The sequence below is a fragment of the Hyperoodon ampullatus genome (genome assembly GCF_949752795.1).
Source record: "Hyperoodon ampullatus genome assembly, chromosome: 12".
Taxonomy (NCBI): domain Eukaryota; kingdom Metazoa; phylum Chordata; class Mammalia; order Artiodactyla; family Ziphiidae; genus Hyperoodon; species Hyperoodon ampullatus.
Genome location: NC_136925.1, coordinates 9,678,977 through 9,695,234, shown reverse-complemented (window position 1 = coordinate 9,695,234; position 16,258 = coordinate 9,678,977). Strand labels below are relative to the sequence as shown.

The 16,258-nt window shown below is 33.9% G+C and overlaps 1 protein-coding gene across 27 annotated transcripts in view; it reads left to right on the top strand.

The window, feature by feature from the left end:
- Positions 1–16,258, top strand: part of LOC307061171 (regulating synaptic membrane exocytosis protein 1) — a gene marked incomplete at both ends in the record, with an annotated part of 210,275 nt that overhangs the window by 41,918 nt on the left and 152,099 nt on the right. For 26 of the 27 annotated variants that reach the window (XM_079716181.1, XM_079716200.1, XM_079716187.1 and 23 more), the window contains 5 exons: positions 5,369–5,436; positions 6,011–6,121; positions 8,221–8,320; positions 12,286–12,409; positions 15,716–15,762. In XM_079716181.1, the coding sequence (XP_079572307.1) occupies positions 5,369–5,436; positions 6,011–6,121; positions 8,221–8,320; positions 12,286–12,409; positions 15,716–15,762 (450 nt within the window). Of the gene's footprint in view, positions 1–5,368; positions 5,437–6,010; positions 6,122–8,220; positions 8,321–12,285; positions 12,410–15,715; positions 15,763–16,258 lie in introns of those variants that run through there. The other variant, XM_079716189.1, reaches the window with a different exon arrangement.

The following is a 16,258-nucleotide window of genomic DNA, read 5'->3' as shown; positions in this document are numbered from 1 at the left end:
GAGGTTCTCTGACTAGTCAAGGTTTCAAAAAAGTAAACTGTGGGGCAGAAAAAATATTATTACGTGATGTTAGAATTGACAGAAACACTTATCAGTGTTATCACTGGAAATACTTTTCAGTGCATATTTTTACACTCCAGTGGCCGCTGGCATTTCTGGGGTGCTTTACAGTTTATATAGCACTTCACGTGCATTATCTCATCCTACCCTCCAAAGAACACTGGGATGCTATAGAAGTTATTATCTCCAAAGTTGAGGGATTAATTGATACGACGGAGCTCAGAATTCAGCCAGAAGTGTTGATTCTGAGTTGCACGTAACTGCTTTGTAGAATTGTGTGGTGGTCGGGTTGACATTCCCAAAATTAGCTCTCAAATTCGCCAAACATATAACCACCTCTACCAAATATGCTTACAAAATTCTCCTTTCCCAGATCATCTACCAGCCTTCTTGCTCGTGCCCTAAGATTATAAATCACAGAGACAGCATCACAGGTCCTCAAGCAAATATTTAATCTTTCTCTAGAGATAATTCAGCTCTGGAGGTTCTATTCAATATAAATAATTTCTGAATGCAAACATCTTTGACACCTCATTAACTTAATAACTAAGAGTTGATGCATTTACTTGAACTGTCAAATTAATAAACCAGAGAGAGAGACGGTGGTATTATTGGTTCTATGATAGAAACAGAGCACATTGTGAACAAATGAGGATTTTGAAAGTGAAACTTGTAAGGTGCATTTGGAGAGCAGCTACTTTTAACAAATCCCTAAAAGCTGGAGACAATGTAATTCTTCCAAGGAATGACAGTTGGTGTGTGTGACCTGGGCCAGCACCAGAAACTGGTGTTCCTTAGAATTATTTCAGTTCCTTAGAGTTATTGAAAAGGTTTTTGCTTGAAGACCACTAGTTTGGAGATGCCACCAGCCCTGCCTCAGGCCTTGCGTTCAGGGGACACAAATCTGCGACTTAATTACACAGCATTTGCCATCAAATTGTGGAGTGGACATTGGATTCTGAATGAAATCACCAAAAAATATTTGAGGACCAAAACTTTTCTATACTAGGAACTTAGACGGACAGGAATTCGATTGTGAATGACAAGTTACTGATTTTGCATCCATACACGTAGTATTTATTACTTCACAGATTATGTGGTTAATGATTAAATTTAACACATACATGTTCCCATTTTATTTTAATGCCTGGATACTAAATCCTATTAAATAATACTTGTTTCTTATCCCTGACTGTTAAATAAACTTTGGTAAATTTAGGCTTTCTGGGGCTCTGCTGTATAGAAGATTATTGCTGACTGATTTCACAGTTAGCTCCATTCTTGTATATAATTTCAGGGTAGGAGTGAATATACTTGCCCTTTGCAGGCATAGAACTCTCTAAAATGAACTTCTAAAATATGAGGAAACTATTCAAAATGGCATTTTCGTTATATGAATCAGAAGTTAAGATTTTATCTCAGTTCTTAGACTTCACGTTTTATTTCCTGTTTATGAAAATGTCCTTGTACAGTATTAAAATGGATTAGAGTGGATATTTTTATCATATTATAACCAAAGCAATATTTGTTAACTTGTGTGCTGATCATGGTACACAGTGTTAAAAATACTCAACTTTGTCTCAAATTAAAACCTCGTTCTTAGAACTGAGTTGGCTTCTGCATATGCACTGTGTATAGACATACAATACATGTGTTTTTGCCCAATATTTTAATTTGTCTAGTGTTGTGCTGTAATAGATTACCCTAGGATTCATCTAATTTTATTGAGTCTCAACATATATCCTGCTGTAGATTATAAACAAAAATAAAAGAGTAAAAATTTAAAGAGGTGTATGAAAACTCTGGGAAGGACAATTCTGATTTTTGGTCCATGATTTTTATAATTGTTTTGAATGGTGACAATCTGTTCTATGTAGGAAGAACAACAGATTTTTTGAGATGAGAAGTAGCAAAATTATGGATATGTATATAAATTGTTCAGAGTTACTGTGAGTTGATCTTGGAATCAGTTTGAGTCCCATCTTTTATCATCATTATAAGGACGTTAAAAATACATTATATATGTTTTCTGGTGATGGAGAAGTCCAGACTTTCTAATGCTTCAAGGCTTTGGTGTCGATAACCTTTCCTTTACTACTTGCACATTAGATGGGCATTCCACTTGGTCAACGGTAGCTGCTATGTAAACTGTGAAATAGGTATTTAATGTGTGAAATTAGTTATGGTTCTCTCCTGACAGTTTTAATATACCCATACAGACTCAACCATGCATCTGTATTATTTAGAAGGTATTTTTGTTCATTGCCTTCGATTGGTCTTATTGGAATCCACTGTGCTTTGACATTAGCTATCACAAGGTACAAAAATTTAACTCATAGAGATGCATGTTTATGCACTGTTAACATACTCTTACCATAATGACCTGGGTTTATGAAAAGGTAGTTCTCTTTACAGAAAGATCATGTGCCCTTAGCTGACTTTTATTTGTGCAATGAAAGCTGTCTGCTTACTTATGAAGTGTAATTAACCTGCTTTTTCACAAGGAATAGGATAAAAGTCTGTTTTTCATGTTTTCACAAAAAAATAATGCTCAAATTATAACACTTCATTGGACTTGGATATTTATGGACTTGCCATGTCAGTTGACAGAAGCATCTATATCCTGGTTTTAAATTAATGACAATAGTAAATATATTCCTTTACAGTTGTATCAAGCATTAGAACCAAAATGCTTTTGCATCAATTCCGTAAGCAAATACCATTTTGTAACTATGCCACCTGGCAACCAATATCTCTAATCACCTATTAGGAAAGTAATCAAGGAAAATGATTTATATTAATGAAATACTAGAGTCTGAATATTTTAGGAGGGGAGTTTTGTTGAGTGTCACTTCTATTAATAATACAGAAATGTGTCTTATAAAGACAAATTAGAGTGCTTAAAAAGTCAATAATATCTTTACAATTTAATAATACATGGAAAGAAGAAACACATGTAGTTTAAAACTACATATTTAGATTTTAGAATGTATTTTTTGTAAATCTTTAAGCAAAAATGTTATATTTTAATGGGTGATGATGAAATTAGTGCTAAGAAAGCTGTCAAAAACTGCTCAGAAACTGAGGGAAGTGTAATTGTGTACTAAAATATATGCAACTCTTAGTGTATGCTGAAATACTTAATGTCTATTTTAGATTTACATTTATTAGTCATTTTTAGTAGATTTCCAAAACTGAAAAACAGAATTTTTAAAGCTGCAAAATCGGTTCCATTCATGAGCACGAATGTAAGAATTTGTTCTGACTGAACACGTGAATGGCCTGGCAAGCTGTATATATACATATGTATCTCCCATCTTAAGCCAGTTAAATTAGACTCTCCATTCACGATCATTATCCTACACAGCTTACAGATGACAGAAAACCACTGCCTGAAAGCAGTCTTTTCATAATCAAGTGTGCTCAGTATCGTTACCGAATTGTACTGGAAACATCACCTTTCGGCTCTTTGCATATAAAGAGCCCTTTTTGCCCAGCAAACATTCACCAGATACCAATATCTAGATTTTCTCAGGAAAAGGTGAGTGAAACAAGGTTGGACCCCCTACGAGGAGCTGGAGGATGAGCCAGCTAAGGACCCCAAGGAGTCCAGTTTCTAAGATCTAAGTCAGTTCATTCAAGACACAATGAACTGGTTCCTTGAAGCCTTTAAAATATGAAGGATTTTTATCATTTCTTTAAACCTTAAAGACTTCTCAAAGCAGCTTCCACCTTAATGACTAATTTTTCTTCTTCAAGCCCCACACATATCTCAGTGGGTCTATTAATTTGTCACAGTATTTCAGAATGAATCAACATTTAATGAGTCATCAGCCTTATTACTAGGTTTGTGAAATTTTAGGGAGAAAGCCTTGTGAATTGCAACAGTCTTTTGAATAATGTTGGTAGTTACTACTGAGTAGTAATTTTAATTTTATTATTATTATAAATAGTTTTTCTTTCAAGAGGAATGGTGCCATAATACTAAAGGCAAAGCAACTTTAAAAATAAGCACATGAAGTTTCACAAACAGTAAAAATAAAGGAGGAAAAAAACCTTTCCTTTTACAACTTTCCTTATATCCCATTAACTAAGGTGGTCCAGAAGAATATTAGAAATCTATAGTCGCCAAGCCATGTATACCTTTTAAAGTATATGATTAGGAGAAGGATATGAACTCCATGTGGAGTAAATTTTAACAGAATATAGTTTCATAGAATATACTGCTGTTATCTACATGCCATATTTGAAGAGCATTTTAGTATTTATTGTAGGATATATATCATTCTAAGAAACTGAAGTATATGGATTTTTTTTTGTGCCTGCAGATTTTAAACTTTTTTTTTCATTTTCTATGATATTTCTTTTATGGTGCCTGAATTTGCCATGCCTGTCATCTACATTAAATTCTTTATTTATAACCTTCACAGACAGCATACAAAACATATTTTCCTAACAGTGAGCTAGACATCTCACTGTTAACTGGCATGCTTTACTCACTCTCCTAATATATTTCTCTTTGAAGAAAAATTTTCATTGATTTAATCTGATATTTAAAATGTAAAAGGTCATTTATTCTCATATGGTTACCCACTCTGGCCTTTCTGCCTATGCAAATACTCACAGCATTGCTGCTTTCCATTAATTTTTTTTCTTTTTTTTTTTCTCAAACACTTTCTTTCACATTATATTTTGAAGCCAAAAAATCAAAATAAAGGTTCATAAGTTCATGTTTACAAAGTTAGGATTTTTTAAAGTCTTTTTTATGACTTTAGTAAAAGTGAATACTTTGTCATTTGTATGTACTCTTTTGCTGAAAGTTATTCTGGACATTTAATGTTCAACACCATGTCCTAAAAAAATGTGTGCCCAGTTGTAGAGACCAGAGAATAAGTTTGAAAGATATGATGAAGTCCACAAGAGTTGAAGATGAGGCACTAAATTTTAATACTTAGTTCAGTTAATAGAGTTCTAACCAACATCACTAATGCCAGTCTGTGCCTTGGCATGGGTAGTCCTCTGAGGGGAGGGAGGTGGAATAACCTAGATCTGTCTGTACTTCTTATGTGTTTCTGGACCGAGAGGAAAAGATAACCCTCCCCTTGTATGATGTGCATCTGTGGCACACATTCATTCCGGGCGTTCGGGTCACAACCTGTGCCGTGCAGGGGTGTATCATCCTGAGATGTACACACTCTAGATTACGATGTTCATAACCCTTTAGCTTACAGATTGAAGAAGTTGCGTGTAAAGTATTCCTTGTCCACGTGAAAGCCATTACACTTTTCATTCTCTTCCTACTGTGCAGGTGACTTGGATTATTACTGGCTGGATCCTGCCACGTGGCATAGCCGGGAAACATCACCTATTGGCTCAGTAAGCATTCTGGGAGGGAGATTTGGGAGTTCAGGGACTATGTGTGCTGTTCGTTATCCTTTGCTGATACGTGATAGATAGTAATCTTACTCTGCTCCATTTTACATTTTATGAGATTAAGTATTGATTTCATTTGACAGTACAGTTTTGAAGGAAAAAACAGTATCACTGAATAATAACCCATTTTAAAGTAACTAACAGCAAGTGTTAAATAATGGCTGTAGGTAGATGAGATATTATTTGGTTAATGATGTCAACATTGACAACTCAAAATATAGAATCGATTTGATTTAGGTAAGCAGATATATTTTAAAATTTCAATTCATTATTTCAGAAGAGGTACTTAGTTACTGACTACTTTTAGAACAATTTAGTATAGTAAGTACCTATTGCAAATAAAATATAGCACTAAAAGAAAATTGTTGTAAGTCAAAGATAGAGCCCACCAGAATAAAGAATTCCCTCAGAGTGTCCTTAAATGAGGAAATCGCACCATGCTACAACCAATAATTATGGGTCTGTAGGAAAGAAAACAGCTGGTTTATCTTTTATGACTTTGTTCATGTTTTAATAGCATCCTGTAACGTGGCAGCCGTCTAAAGAGGGGGACCGATTAATTGGACGCGTTATTCTTAACAAGAGAACAACCATGCCCAAAGAATCAGGTGCATTACTTGGTCTGAAAGTAAGTATGCTGGTTTATAATGTTCTTAAAGGCTGAATTGCAGTGTGGACTACATTCAGCAAAGTTGCTGACAATGATTTTTTGTGTGTGTGTGGGGGGGGGCCTTAGGCCAGTGATGTTACAACGTACTTTTTTTTTTTTAAGAAGATGTTGGGGGTAGGAGTTAATTAATTAATTAATTTTTGCTGTGTTGGGTCTTCGTTTCTGTGTGAGGGCTTTTTCTAGTCGTGGCAAGCAGAGGCCACTCTTCATCGCCATGCGCGGGCCTCTCACTATCGCGGCCTCTCTTGTTGCGGAGCACAGGCTCCAGACGCGCAGGCTCAGTAGTTGTGGCTCACGGGCCTAATTGCTCCGCGGCATGTGGGATCCTCCCAGACCAGGGCTCGAACCCGTGTCCCCTGCATTAGCAGGCAGATTCTCAACCACTGCGCCACCAGGGAAGCCCACTGACAATGATTTTTAAGTATCTTCTCCTCCTCTTCAAAATAAAGTTCTTCTAGTGAATACACCTTGTTAATATATTGATGTCTTATGGTATATTTAGTACTTTTATCAGAGTAATAGTTGAAAATCATTTGCTAAAATGGCATACAGATGTCTTAGGAAGCTGCAATAAAATATAGGAAAATGAAATAATTTTTCTCTGAATATAAAGTTCAAGGACAATTTTAACATTAAAATGGTTTTAATGGAAAGTAGTAAAGTTAAGTAACGTGTACATTATAATTTTATTATATCCTGACAGACAACACCAAACATTATTAAAGAGATTTTTCCTAAGTGCAATAAAATTTATGGTAATATTAAAAGAGTAAAATGTATCTTTTACAAATATTATCTGACTTCTAACAGATATAATCTTTAAAAGACTAATAAATTACAAAGATGTAATTTCGGTAAGAAAAAACATATATATACATTTTGTTTTATTATGTGTGTACATGTGTATGAGTGTTGTTATGTGGTTTCATTTGCTTCCATAAACTTAAAGAAACATTTAAAGATGTTGCTTTGGGCTTCCCTGGTGGCGCAGTGGTTGAGAGTCTGCCTGCCGATGCAGGGGACACGGGTTCGTGCCCCTGTCCGGGAAGATCCCACATGCCGCGGAGCGGCTGGGCCAGTGAGCCATGGCCGCTGAGCCTGTGCGTCTGGAGCCTGTGCTCCGCAATGGGAGAGGCCACAACAGTGAGAGGCCCACGTACCGCAAAAAAAAAAGAAAAAAGAAAAAGATGTTGCTTTAAAATTATTATTTACCAAGAGATTGTATTATAGTTGGGTGATAGTTTAACCTCTTCAAAATCATCAACTATTAATCCAACTAAAAATTTGTTATTCAGTTAATGTCACCTTATTGATTATTATCATTATTTTCTCTTGCTATGAAATAATTCTGATCACCTCCACTATTGGGCGTGACCCTAAGAATATGGATCAACCTCAACTTTTGACATTATCCCTCCCATTTTTAATTATACACATTGAGCCCCTGCATTGGGAGAAATTAAACTTAGAAACTTTCAGATGTGTTTAATTTTAGTTATGGAGGAAAATCCAGGTGAGCGTGTTAATTATTCAGTGATATAACTCAGACTTGGAGAGTTCTATTGGGTCCTATATGTACTGATGTTTCAGATGAGGAGGTCATTCGAGTGGTCAGGAGCTGAGATAAACTTAGGCTATTACTTTGGACCATGGTGAACTGCTTCCCCAAAGTGACCTGTTCTCGGTTTAAATCCCCGGTCTTCGTCTTAGACCTACATTCTCCTAAAAATGTACAAAAGAGATCAACATCTCACGTCACAATGGGACATGATCTGAGTGTAGAAATTCAAGTAAATTTAGAAGGTAAAGAAAAAATGAATCCCAGTTAGTCAACTGTGTCAAACACCTGCTGTCTGATGGTGAGAGGGGGAGACCTCGTCTTTTGGGAGTGCGTTGTCCCTGGTGCAGGCTCCTTTGACCGCAAATGGATTGCACTTCATTTGTGTTCCTGCACCCCATCCTAAACACCTCACAAAAGCTGTAGGATTAATTCCTCAAACAAAGAAACTTATGTCTCAGTGTGAGTCTTGGGAACTTACAAATTTATAATTACCCAGGTTGTTGGAGGGAAAATGACTGACTTAGGACGCCTCGGTGCCTTCATCACCAAAGTAAAGAAGGGTAGCCTCGCAGATGTAGTTGGACACTTGAGAGCAGGTAAAGTTTCACTTTTAAACAGTTAAGTAATGTGTGCTCTGTGCATGGTGGTTTTCAATTTGGGGTAAGTTATACATAAGTAAATAACTAATTTTAATGCATGCATACAGATTTGTTTCCCGATACGGATACTTAACTAGTAAAAGTAGGTAACTATACCTCAATGGCAGTTTGGAGAAAATGAGTAGGAATCTTATTATTTACGTAAAAATAAATAGACACAAAATGCTGAAGGATTACTAATTTTTGTAGATGGCTTCCTAATGTTGCTACAAAAATCCAAAACAGTTTAGCCTGTGCAAAATATAATATCACTGTTTAGTCCTTTATTTTATAAGCCATAGTAGTTATTAAAGTTCTTCATAGTGGTCCCCAAACACTTATTCAGTACCAGTGATTTTAATAAAATGTAATCATAATCACATTTCTTACACAGATTATGTAATATATTATTTATTAATTTAAATGTGACCTATATTTTATTCATGCAGATGTGCTACTTCTTGGTATTTGGAAATTTACATTATGTTACTCTGTAACCTTAATATGATATAATAAAATCATTTAATATATTGAAACATGCCATACTTAGTAGAAACATACTTTAAAATTTATTTTCAATAAACTGTTTTTTTTCATTTTAGTAAAAATCATATTAACATATTGTCTCCGGTTTCCTGTACTTCAGAGTTTAGTAGAAATCTTTTGGTGAGAGTGTCTGCTCACCCATTTGCCAGACAATTACAGAGAAAACAGAGTAGGCTGACCAGTCGAAGTGAGGATTAATAACCCATAGCACATGGAAAGAGAACGTTTCTAGACTGTGTTTTCAGTTTTTATACCGTAAGGTTATAATTATTGAGACCTTTATAAAAATATTCTATGACTGTTAAAGACATTTTTGTTGTAGTTGATTATCAGATATCAGTTCAAAATCATTTAGATTTTTTTCTTCGATAGAGATGTGCTCTCCAGGTATCGTATGTGGAGAAAAACCAAATGAGGGATTTTTCTCCGTCTGCTATACACACAGCTTTGAAGATGTGTACTGTACACTATTGTTTCTTATCGAGGACTATTTATGATTCCATAAGAAAACAACTCAATCAGGAGCGACTGTCAATAACCTGAGTCTTTGCTTGTTTAATGACTTGAAAAGAAGCCTTGAAAACTATGAGTCCCTTGTTGTCTACTCAAGTGTAAAATACCTTTAGCTACAGAAATCTGAACTTGCAGATCAGATTATAAACATGATATCTTTTGGGTTTTTTCTTTGTGTTTTAATATACAATTTCTTAAGAAAGTCAGTGAAGGGGTTTTTCTATATTATATATCCCTTGTAGTGATTAATTTCACTTAACACCCTTACGTGCCTAGAGTTTGAGAAACTTTAAAATGTCAGAAGCTCAACTTAAATAACTATAAAACATATAAGTGTACTTTTCATTTGAAGCAGTTGATGTAACTGAAGAACATATTTTTAAAAATTAGATAATATATCCTGTTTGATTTACATTATTATTTAGGAACTACTTTCCTTCTGTTTGCATATAAACAGCATTGACCTTTAAAAGTACAGTTTTCTTTTTTTTATTAGCGTGACCTTTGCAGTCCACGAATTGACTTTACCATTTGCAGTCTTGCTGTAGCTTTTTCTACTGCTGTTCCCCTAAGTCCGTGCCCTGCCCCACTGCTTGACGTAATGATCAAACCACAAACTTGACACTGACACTCTCCTTCTTAAGACCCTTCAGTGTCTCTCAGGCACCATCTGCTCAGGTCAAAGCTCTGTAGTTTGCCCCCAACTTCCAGCCACCTCCTTACCAGTCGTCTCATCCCCAGCCATGGTGGTCCACCCAGGCAGCTGTTTCCACCTCCAGGACCTGGCCAGTGCCTCTCGTGTCCGTGGTGGCTTTGCTGCTCTTGTGATCTGCCTGTTGAAGTCCTCGCCATCCTTCAAAGCTCACGTAAAGTTGCTTTAGTTCTCAAATATTTCCTGACATGTCCCCTGAGCAGTAACTAGTGACATCCTCCCTGGCACTCCTTCTGTTCCTCAGATGAATTCCTATCATTGCATGTAACATTTGATTAAAGGTATTCATTTCTGTATTTCTCCTCCACCAAATTTAAGGACAGGAGAAAGTCTCTTTTATCTTTGTATCCTTATAATCTACATCCCTGCCTGAAAAGAGGACTCATATATAAATAAATATTGTTAAGGAGACCACCGTCTAATTTAGGAGTTCTTGATTTGTAAATAATTAAATACATGCATTAAGTTAATTTGATATTGAAAGTTATGCTTCCAGGTTGCTGGCTATAAAAAGAAGAATTTTATACTACAGTGCTTTTGCAAAATGTTGATTGCAGCACATGACTGGGTAGCAAAGTTGATGTAAGGGGTTGTATCCATTATTTAGAAAAAAAAAGAACATAATAGAATAGAAAATATCAGGGTAAGTATTGTTTTAGAAAATATTTTTTCGTACACACACATACATGTATACATTCACATGCTGTAAACTTTACTTCTTTTCTTGGTCAACAAAGTTAAAAGACTCCAAATATATTTTAAATTTGTATTATTATTTTTTTAATATAGTGAAGTGTATTTGTTGCCTTTTTGAAAAACTGCTAGGTAACATCTTAGATCAAACGATCAGAAGTGATTTAACTACTAGTAATAACCATACTCTTTTCTCATACCAAAGCAGCATTATATGCTTTTCACATATTTGCTTTTTTACTTCTGATTAAGCAAACACTTGGGGGGGGGATTACTTTAAATAATCCTAGCAAAACAAAACTTTTCTACTTTTTTTTAAAGGCATAGCTAAAAACTAAACAATTCCATATTTATTGTTAGCTTTAAAATGTACAATGATTTTATTGATCCATTAGTTCGCCACATATTTCCTTTGCTACTAAAGCATTATAGGCATTGAGAACAACAAAATAAGCAGAAACATAAAAAAAAAAAACTAAGACACTCCAAAGTATCACTGAGGCTGGGATATTTCAGCTGAGCCTCCGTTGTCACTTGAAGGATACTGGGCAGAGGCATTTGAGACCTAAAACTGCTCTAAATATTTATGAAAATAAATAATTTTTCCCAGATCGTCTTTGGTGAAAACTCTAGTTAACATAACAGGTTGTTTGCCTGTGTATTTTCACGTCGTAGTACTCTCCTTGATGACTCTTCAGTTATCTAACAACCTAATAAGCACTATAGTTTTATTACTTTAAACATATTTTCTAATTTTACTTTAATGCTCACAATATGTATTATGTATAGAATGTGTGTGTTATGAACATCTGGAAGTGGGTTAACTGTCATGCAACAGTTTTACATCTGCTTGCTTTGTAACTTGCCATATAGCTCCTTGCGTTACCCTCTGGGTGTGAATTCAAATCCTTTCATGCATTTTTATTCTGTTGTGCATCTGGAGAAGGCAATGGAGCATGACTTATAGTTGGAAAATTCATGCTAACAAATGTTAATTGCTATTTCTACTAAAAGTAAAGCAGGATTTATGCAGCGTTTAATAATCTTTCATGTATAGAGCCGCCTACATTTATTATATGGAGGGCATGCTGCTAATTATTATTTTTTAATGTTTCCAAATGAGCTGTGCTAATTCCATCCCATAGCATGAGATGATTTTTATATGATTTCTGGTATTTCTCAAAAGATAAAGGTAGTTTGTATTGTGCTGTTTCCAGTGACCAGTAATATTCTATTGGGGAAAGAAAAAGGAAAAAAAAAAAAAAAGAAGAAGAAAAAAGTGTCTAGAAGAACCATTTAGCTGCAATTATATGGCAATCAATTTGCTTTCAAGAGCAGAGCCTAGACAATTAAATTATTTGTATATGTTTTGCATTTCTTTGTTAAAAAAAACAAGAAAAGATAAGAAAAATAAACAGAATATATAAGGTAAAAAAATACCCTTTTTTTTAAATTCAAGGGGATGAAGTTCTAGAATGGAATGGTAAACCCCTGCCGGGAGCTACAAATGAAGAAGTTTACAACATTATTTTAGAATCAAAATCAGAACCTCAAGTTGAAATTATTGTTTCAAGGCCTATTGGGTAAGGCTAAAAAAACTTACTTCTTAAGTTTAGTAAATTACATGTATTAGCAGGGTTTTTAAAAGAAGTTTATACATTCATACAGTACATGTTAACATGGATAGTTTTTTCTTCAAATATGGGCATACATTTTAGATTTTTTAAATCTCTTAATTTTTAAACTTGAATACTGAATTTTCTTCACTACATTTTAGAAGCTCCACAATTTAACAATTTTAGTATCAAAAAGTATTAATATGTATTTTTCAGAAGTGGACTATAAAGTAAAAATATTTTATTTTAAAGGTAGAACTATTTATTTTTATTAATTCTAAATTATTATAGTATTTCCTTAAAGGGAGTCACTAACAAACTCATCTTCTTGTGATATTTAAAATAGTAATCATTTCATACGTCTACATGAACTTTTTATTATTCTACTAAGAATGGAATATTTTTTCTATATCTTTACCCTTGGGTAGTTCCAAATTTTATTTAAAATTAAGCAAGTTTGAAATATTTAAACATTTTAATTGGCCATAATAATTGGTATGATATTTTTGAAACTCCAGTATTCAGCATAATTTAATTATCTACAACCAATGGGATATTTTCTCTATCTGTGTATAGAGTTCCCATATTGGTAGATTTTCTTAACAAATCCACAGAGTCCAGAACATTCATTTTGCCTGTCTGTAATTTTTTGGAAGGCATTTTCAACTGTCTCATTATAGTTGGCTTAATGTTTGAGTATATTTTTGGAAATTATTCCCTTTTTTGTATTCTCTAAAATATTATAGAGCCATTAATTCAAGACTTTTTATGCTGGGAGAGTAGTAACCTTAAATTTTTGTTGTTCTCATGGATATATGTCAATGCAAAACATACCAGAAAATATAATTATCCTAATTCTCAAAAAACTGAAACTGTATGATCATATATTCCAAAGAAAAATATATATACAAAACTCTAAAATAAAGGCAAACTTATAATCAATTTTAAGTGGTGATTATTAAGAGTAAATACTGAAGGCATTTGCAGAAGTATTATACATTTCCATGCAGATTTATTTAAAATAGTGACACTATATAATTTATGCTAGTTTTACATGACGTGTTTTAGTGCTGAGGTAAATATGAGGCTGGAAAAGAGGTAAGTAAATTGGAAAATGAATCAAAAGTATAAAAAACCAAAATTTAAAATCAAGCATTGTGCACATTGCCAAATACTTTCAAATATATAGTGGTTTTAAAAGTAATCAGCTAGAACACCATTGATTCATGATGGCTTAAAAATAAAAAAACTAACAGACAATTAAAGTGGACTGGAATAACCTTTTCATTATATTTACTATTGTGCGAAATTAATTTTAAAAGTATTATTTCATAGCCACACCTAAACTGTCATGGACTGTGGAATTCAGAGGAATATGGGAATATGAAGCTTATATTTAAATAAAAATCAAATCTGGCATCAACTTTCCAGTTAATAGGAAAATGATTAGAATCTTGGAAGAATAATTCTAGCTATATTTAATAATTATGTTTAATGTAGTTGTGTAATTAATTTAAAGCAGAAAGCAGATATTTATTCATAGTTTTGTGGGATAGAGATTCCAAGAAGCATTCCAGTTGTAATTTACATGCACATTGACCAGCATGATCCAACAGACATCAGCTGTACTGAGGTACTGCCCACTTTTGCCAACCTACCTTTATGCTTATAATTGTTATTAAAACTATTTTACCACCTTGTTTGTGAGCAGAACAATATAAGAAGGTTTGTGTAAATGTCAAGTGGACATTTATGCATTAAAATATTACTGAAGCAATTAACATTAAATATATTTTAATTCAAAATCACTTAAAAAAACTTTTTTACGACTTCTCCACAATTCTTTCACAGACACATAAAATTCAAATCTTGTATCTGGTTTTGGAGTTCCAAATTTAATTTTCAAAACTGACTTTGAGGCTGATTTTCAAAGAAGTTGTACTATCTAAAAAAATATCGTTTCTAGATTTTTAAGAATTGAATTTTATTTGCCTCGATGAATTCAGGAGAAGGTAGCAGAAGATAAATAGTTGGTTTCTTGTGTCTTAGGTATTGAAAATTAGTCTAATTATTACATAAAATGTATATTTCATATGAATTATTAGTTGTACATAAATATACAATGAAATGTATTTATAAAATACACAACACAGGATGAATTGTCATTTGTAAGAAGTATAAATTGTAGGTGGTTAGGAGAGTTACTTTGCACAAAAAAGTGAAAATGAAGAGTCAGGAAAATCAAGCAGAAAATGAGTTTTGTTTCAATTCTCCCTGAAAGTGCAAAGAAAATCAAAGTGAAGTTAGTTCACAAGGTAAGTGGTTAGAAATTCTTAAATAATATTCTGATAATTTTATTGGGACTAGCTAACTCCAGTCTGCTTTAATTTGTCTGTTAATATTTGCATATTGTTAATCTCCTTAAATTGCTTCTAAAATATCTTTGAAAACAGAGGTTAAATAGTTTAATACAGTATAATTTCCAAACTAAGCTGGTCTAGGGTTCTAAGCCCACAATGGATAATGGGTGAAGCTGAGGTCATGTTAAATATTTATTCAGAAAAATTTGTGAGTGTGTCAGGAGTGAGTGTTCTCACAAGTCACTTTCTAATCATCTAGTAAATGGCCATATATTTAGCTAACTTCAGCATAGAAATATGAATCTCTGTATAGGGTTATATATGTGCATATTAATTATATATTCACATATATAAAATATTTTGGCTTTTCTGTTGCAAGCTTGAACCATTTTTAATTTCCAAAGCAATCCATCCTTTTCATTTTTTAACTTTGCCCATGATATTCACCATATTATTTTATTATCAAGAGATGTTTCCCTCCCTTTCATTCAGTAAACTCTTTCAGATGTGTTTGTAAAGCATATTACTGATTTGTAAGATATGTGTCATTTTGATTTTCTAGAATTGAAATAAAATATTGCCTTTGACATTTTTTATTTCCAAAACGTGCTGTTTTGGTAGTAAAAATATTGTGGTTATTTTAGCCACAATATTATTCTGATTGTTGTCATGTTAAAGTGTTTTGCTATTAAATGTATAAAACCTTATTTTTCCTGCAGTTTTTTTTTTGTGTGTGTGTGGTGTTTGACATTCATGCACATTAGAAATTGCCTTTATGGTAATTCCCGTCCATTTCCACACCTGTAAAGACCCAGAAGGGTTTTCCACACCACTGAGATAAATTGTGGCTGTGATTGCCTCAGACAGGGTGGCTTAAGCTAATGGGATTTTCACCATACCCTGTTTCTTTTAGTGACATTCCACGGATTCCTGAGAGCTCCCATCCTCCACTGGAGTCCAGTGAGTATAAGATTTCCTGTCTCCTTTAGTTATTTGATGTAAATGAGTTGGCAGTCATGGCAGTCACGGGAAACCCCAAGGAGTTCTGCTTTAAGATTTTTCTCTTTCTGCTCTGTGTGTGTGTGTGTGTGTGTGTGTGTGTGTGTGTGTGTGTGTGTGTCTATCAAAAGTTCAAAAGTCTTTATTGGCAATAACCTTCTGCATCATAGCAGTCAGGATGCACAGAGCAAAATTAATATACCAGTAACAGTTCTATTTGCTGTACATGAAAATGCATTGTGATACTGGATTATTCAGGTTGATTGGAAATTGGCTCAATGTCATAAGCAGTGAAGGAAACAGGAACATAAATAATTTTAATACAACATAACAGTGTCAGATATGATCATGGAAGTGAGTGGGTGGAGTAGAGGGGAATTTCAGTGGAGATAAAGGGCCAGGGGACCGTGGCTAGAGGGTTGAGTTATCTACATGGGCATTAAAGGGACTCCAGATA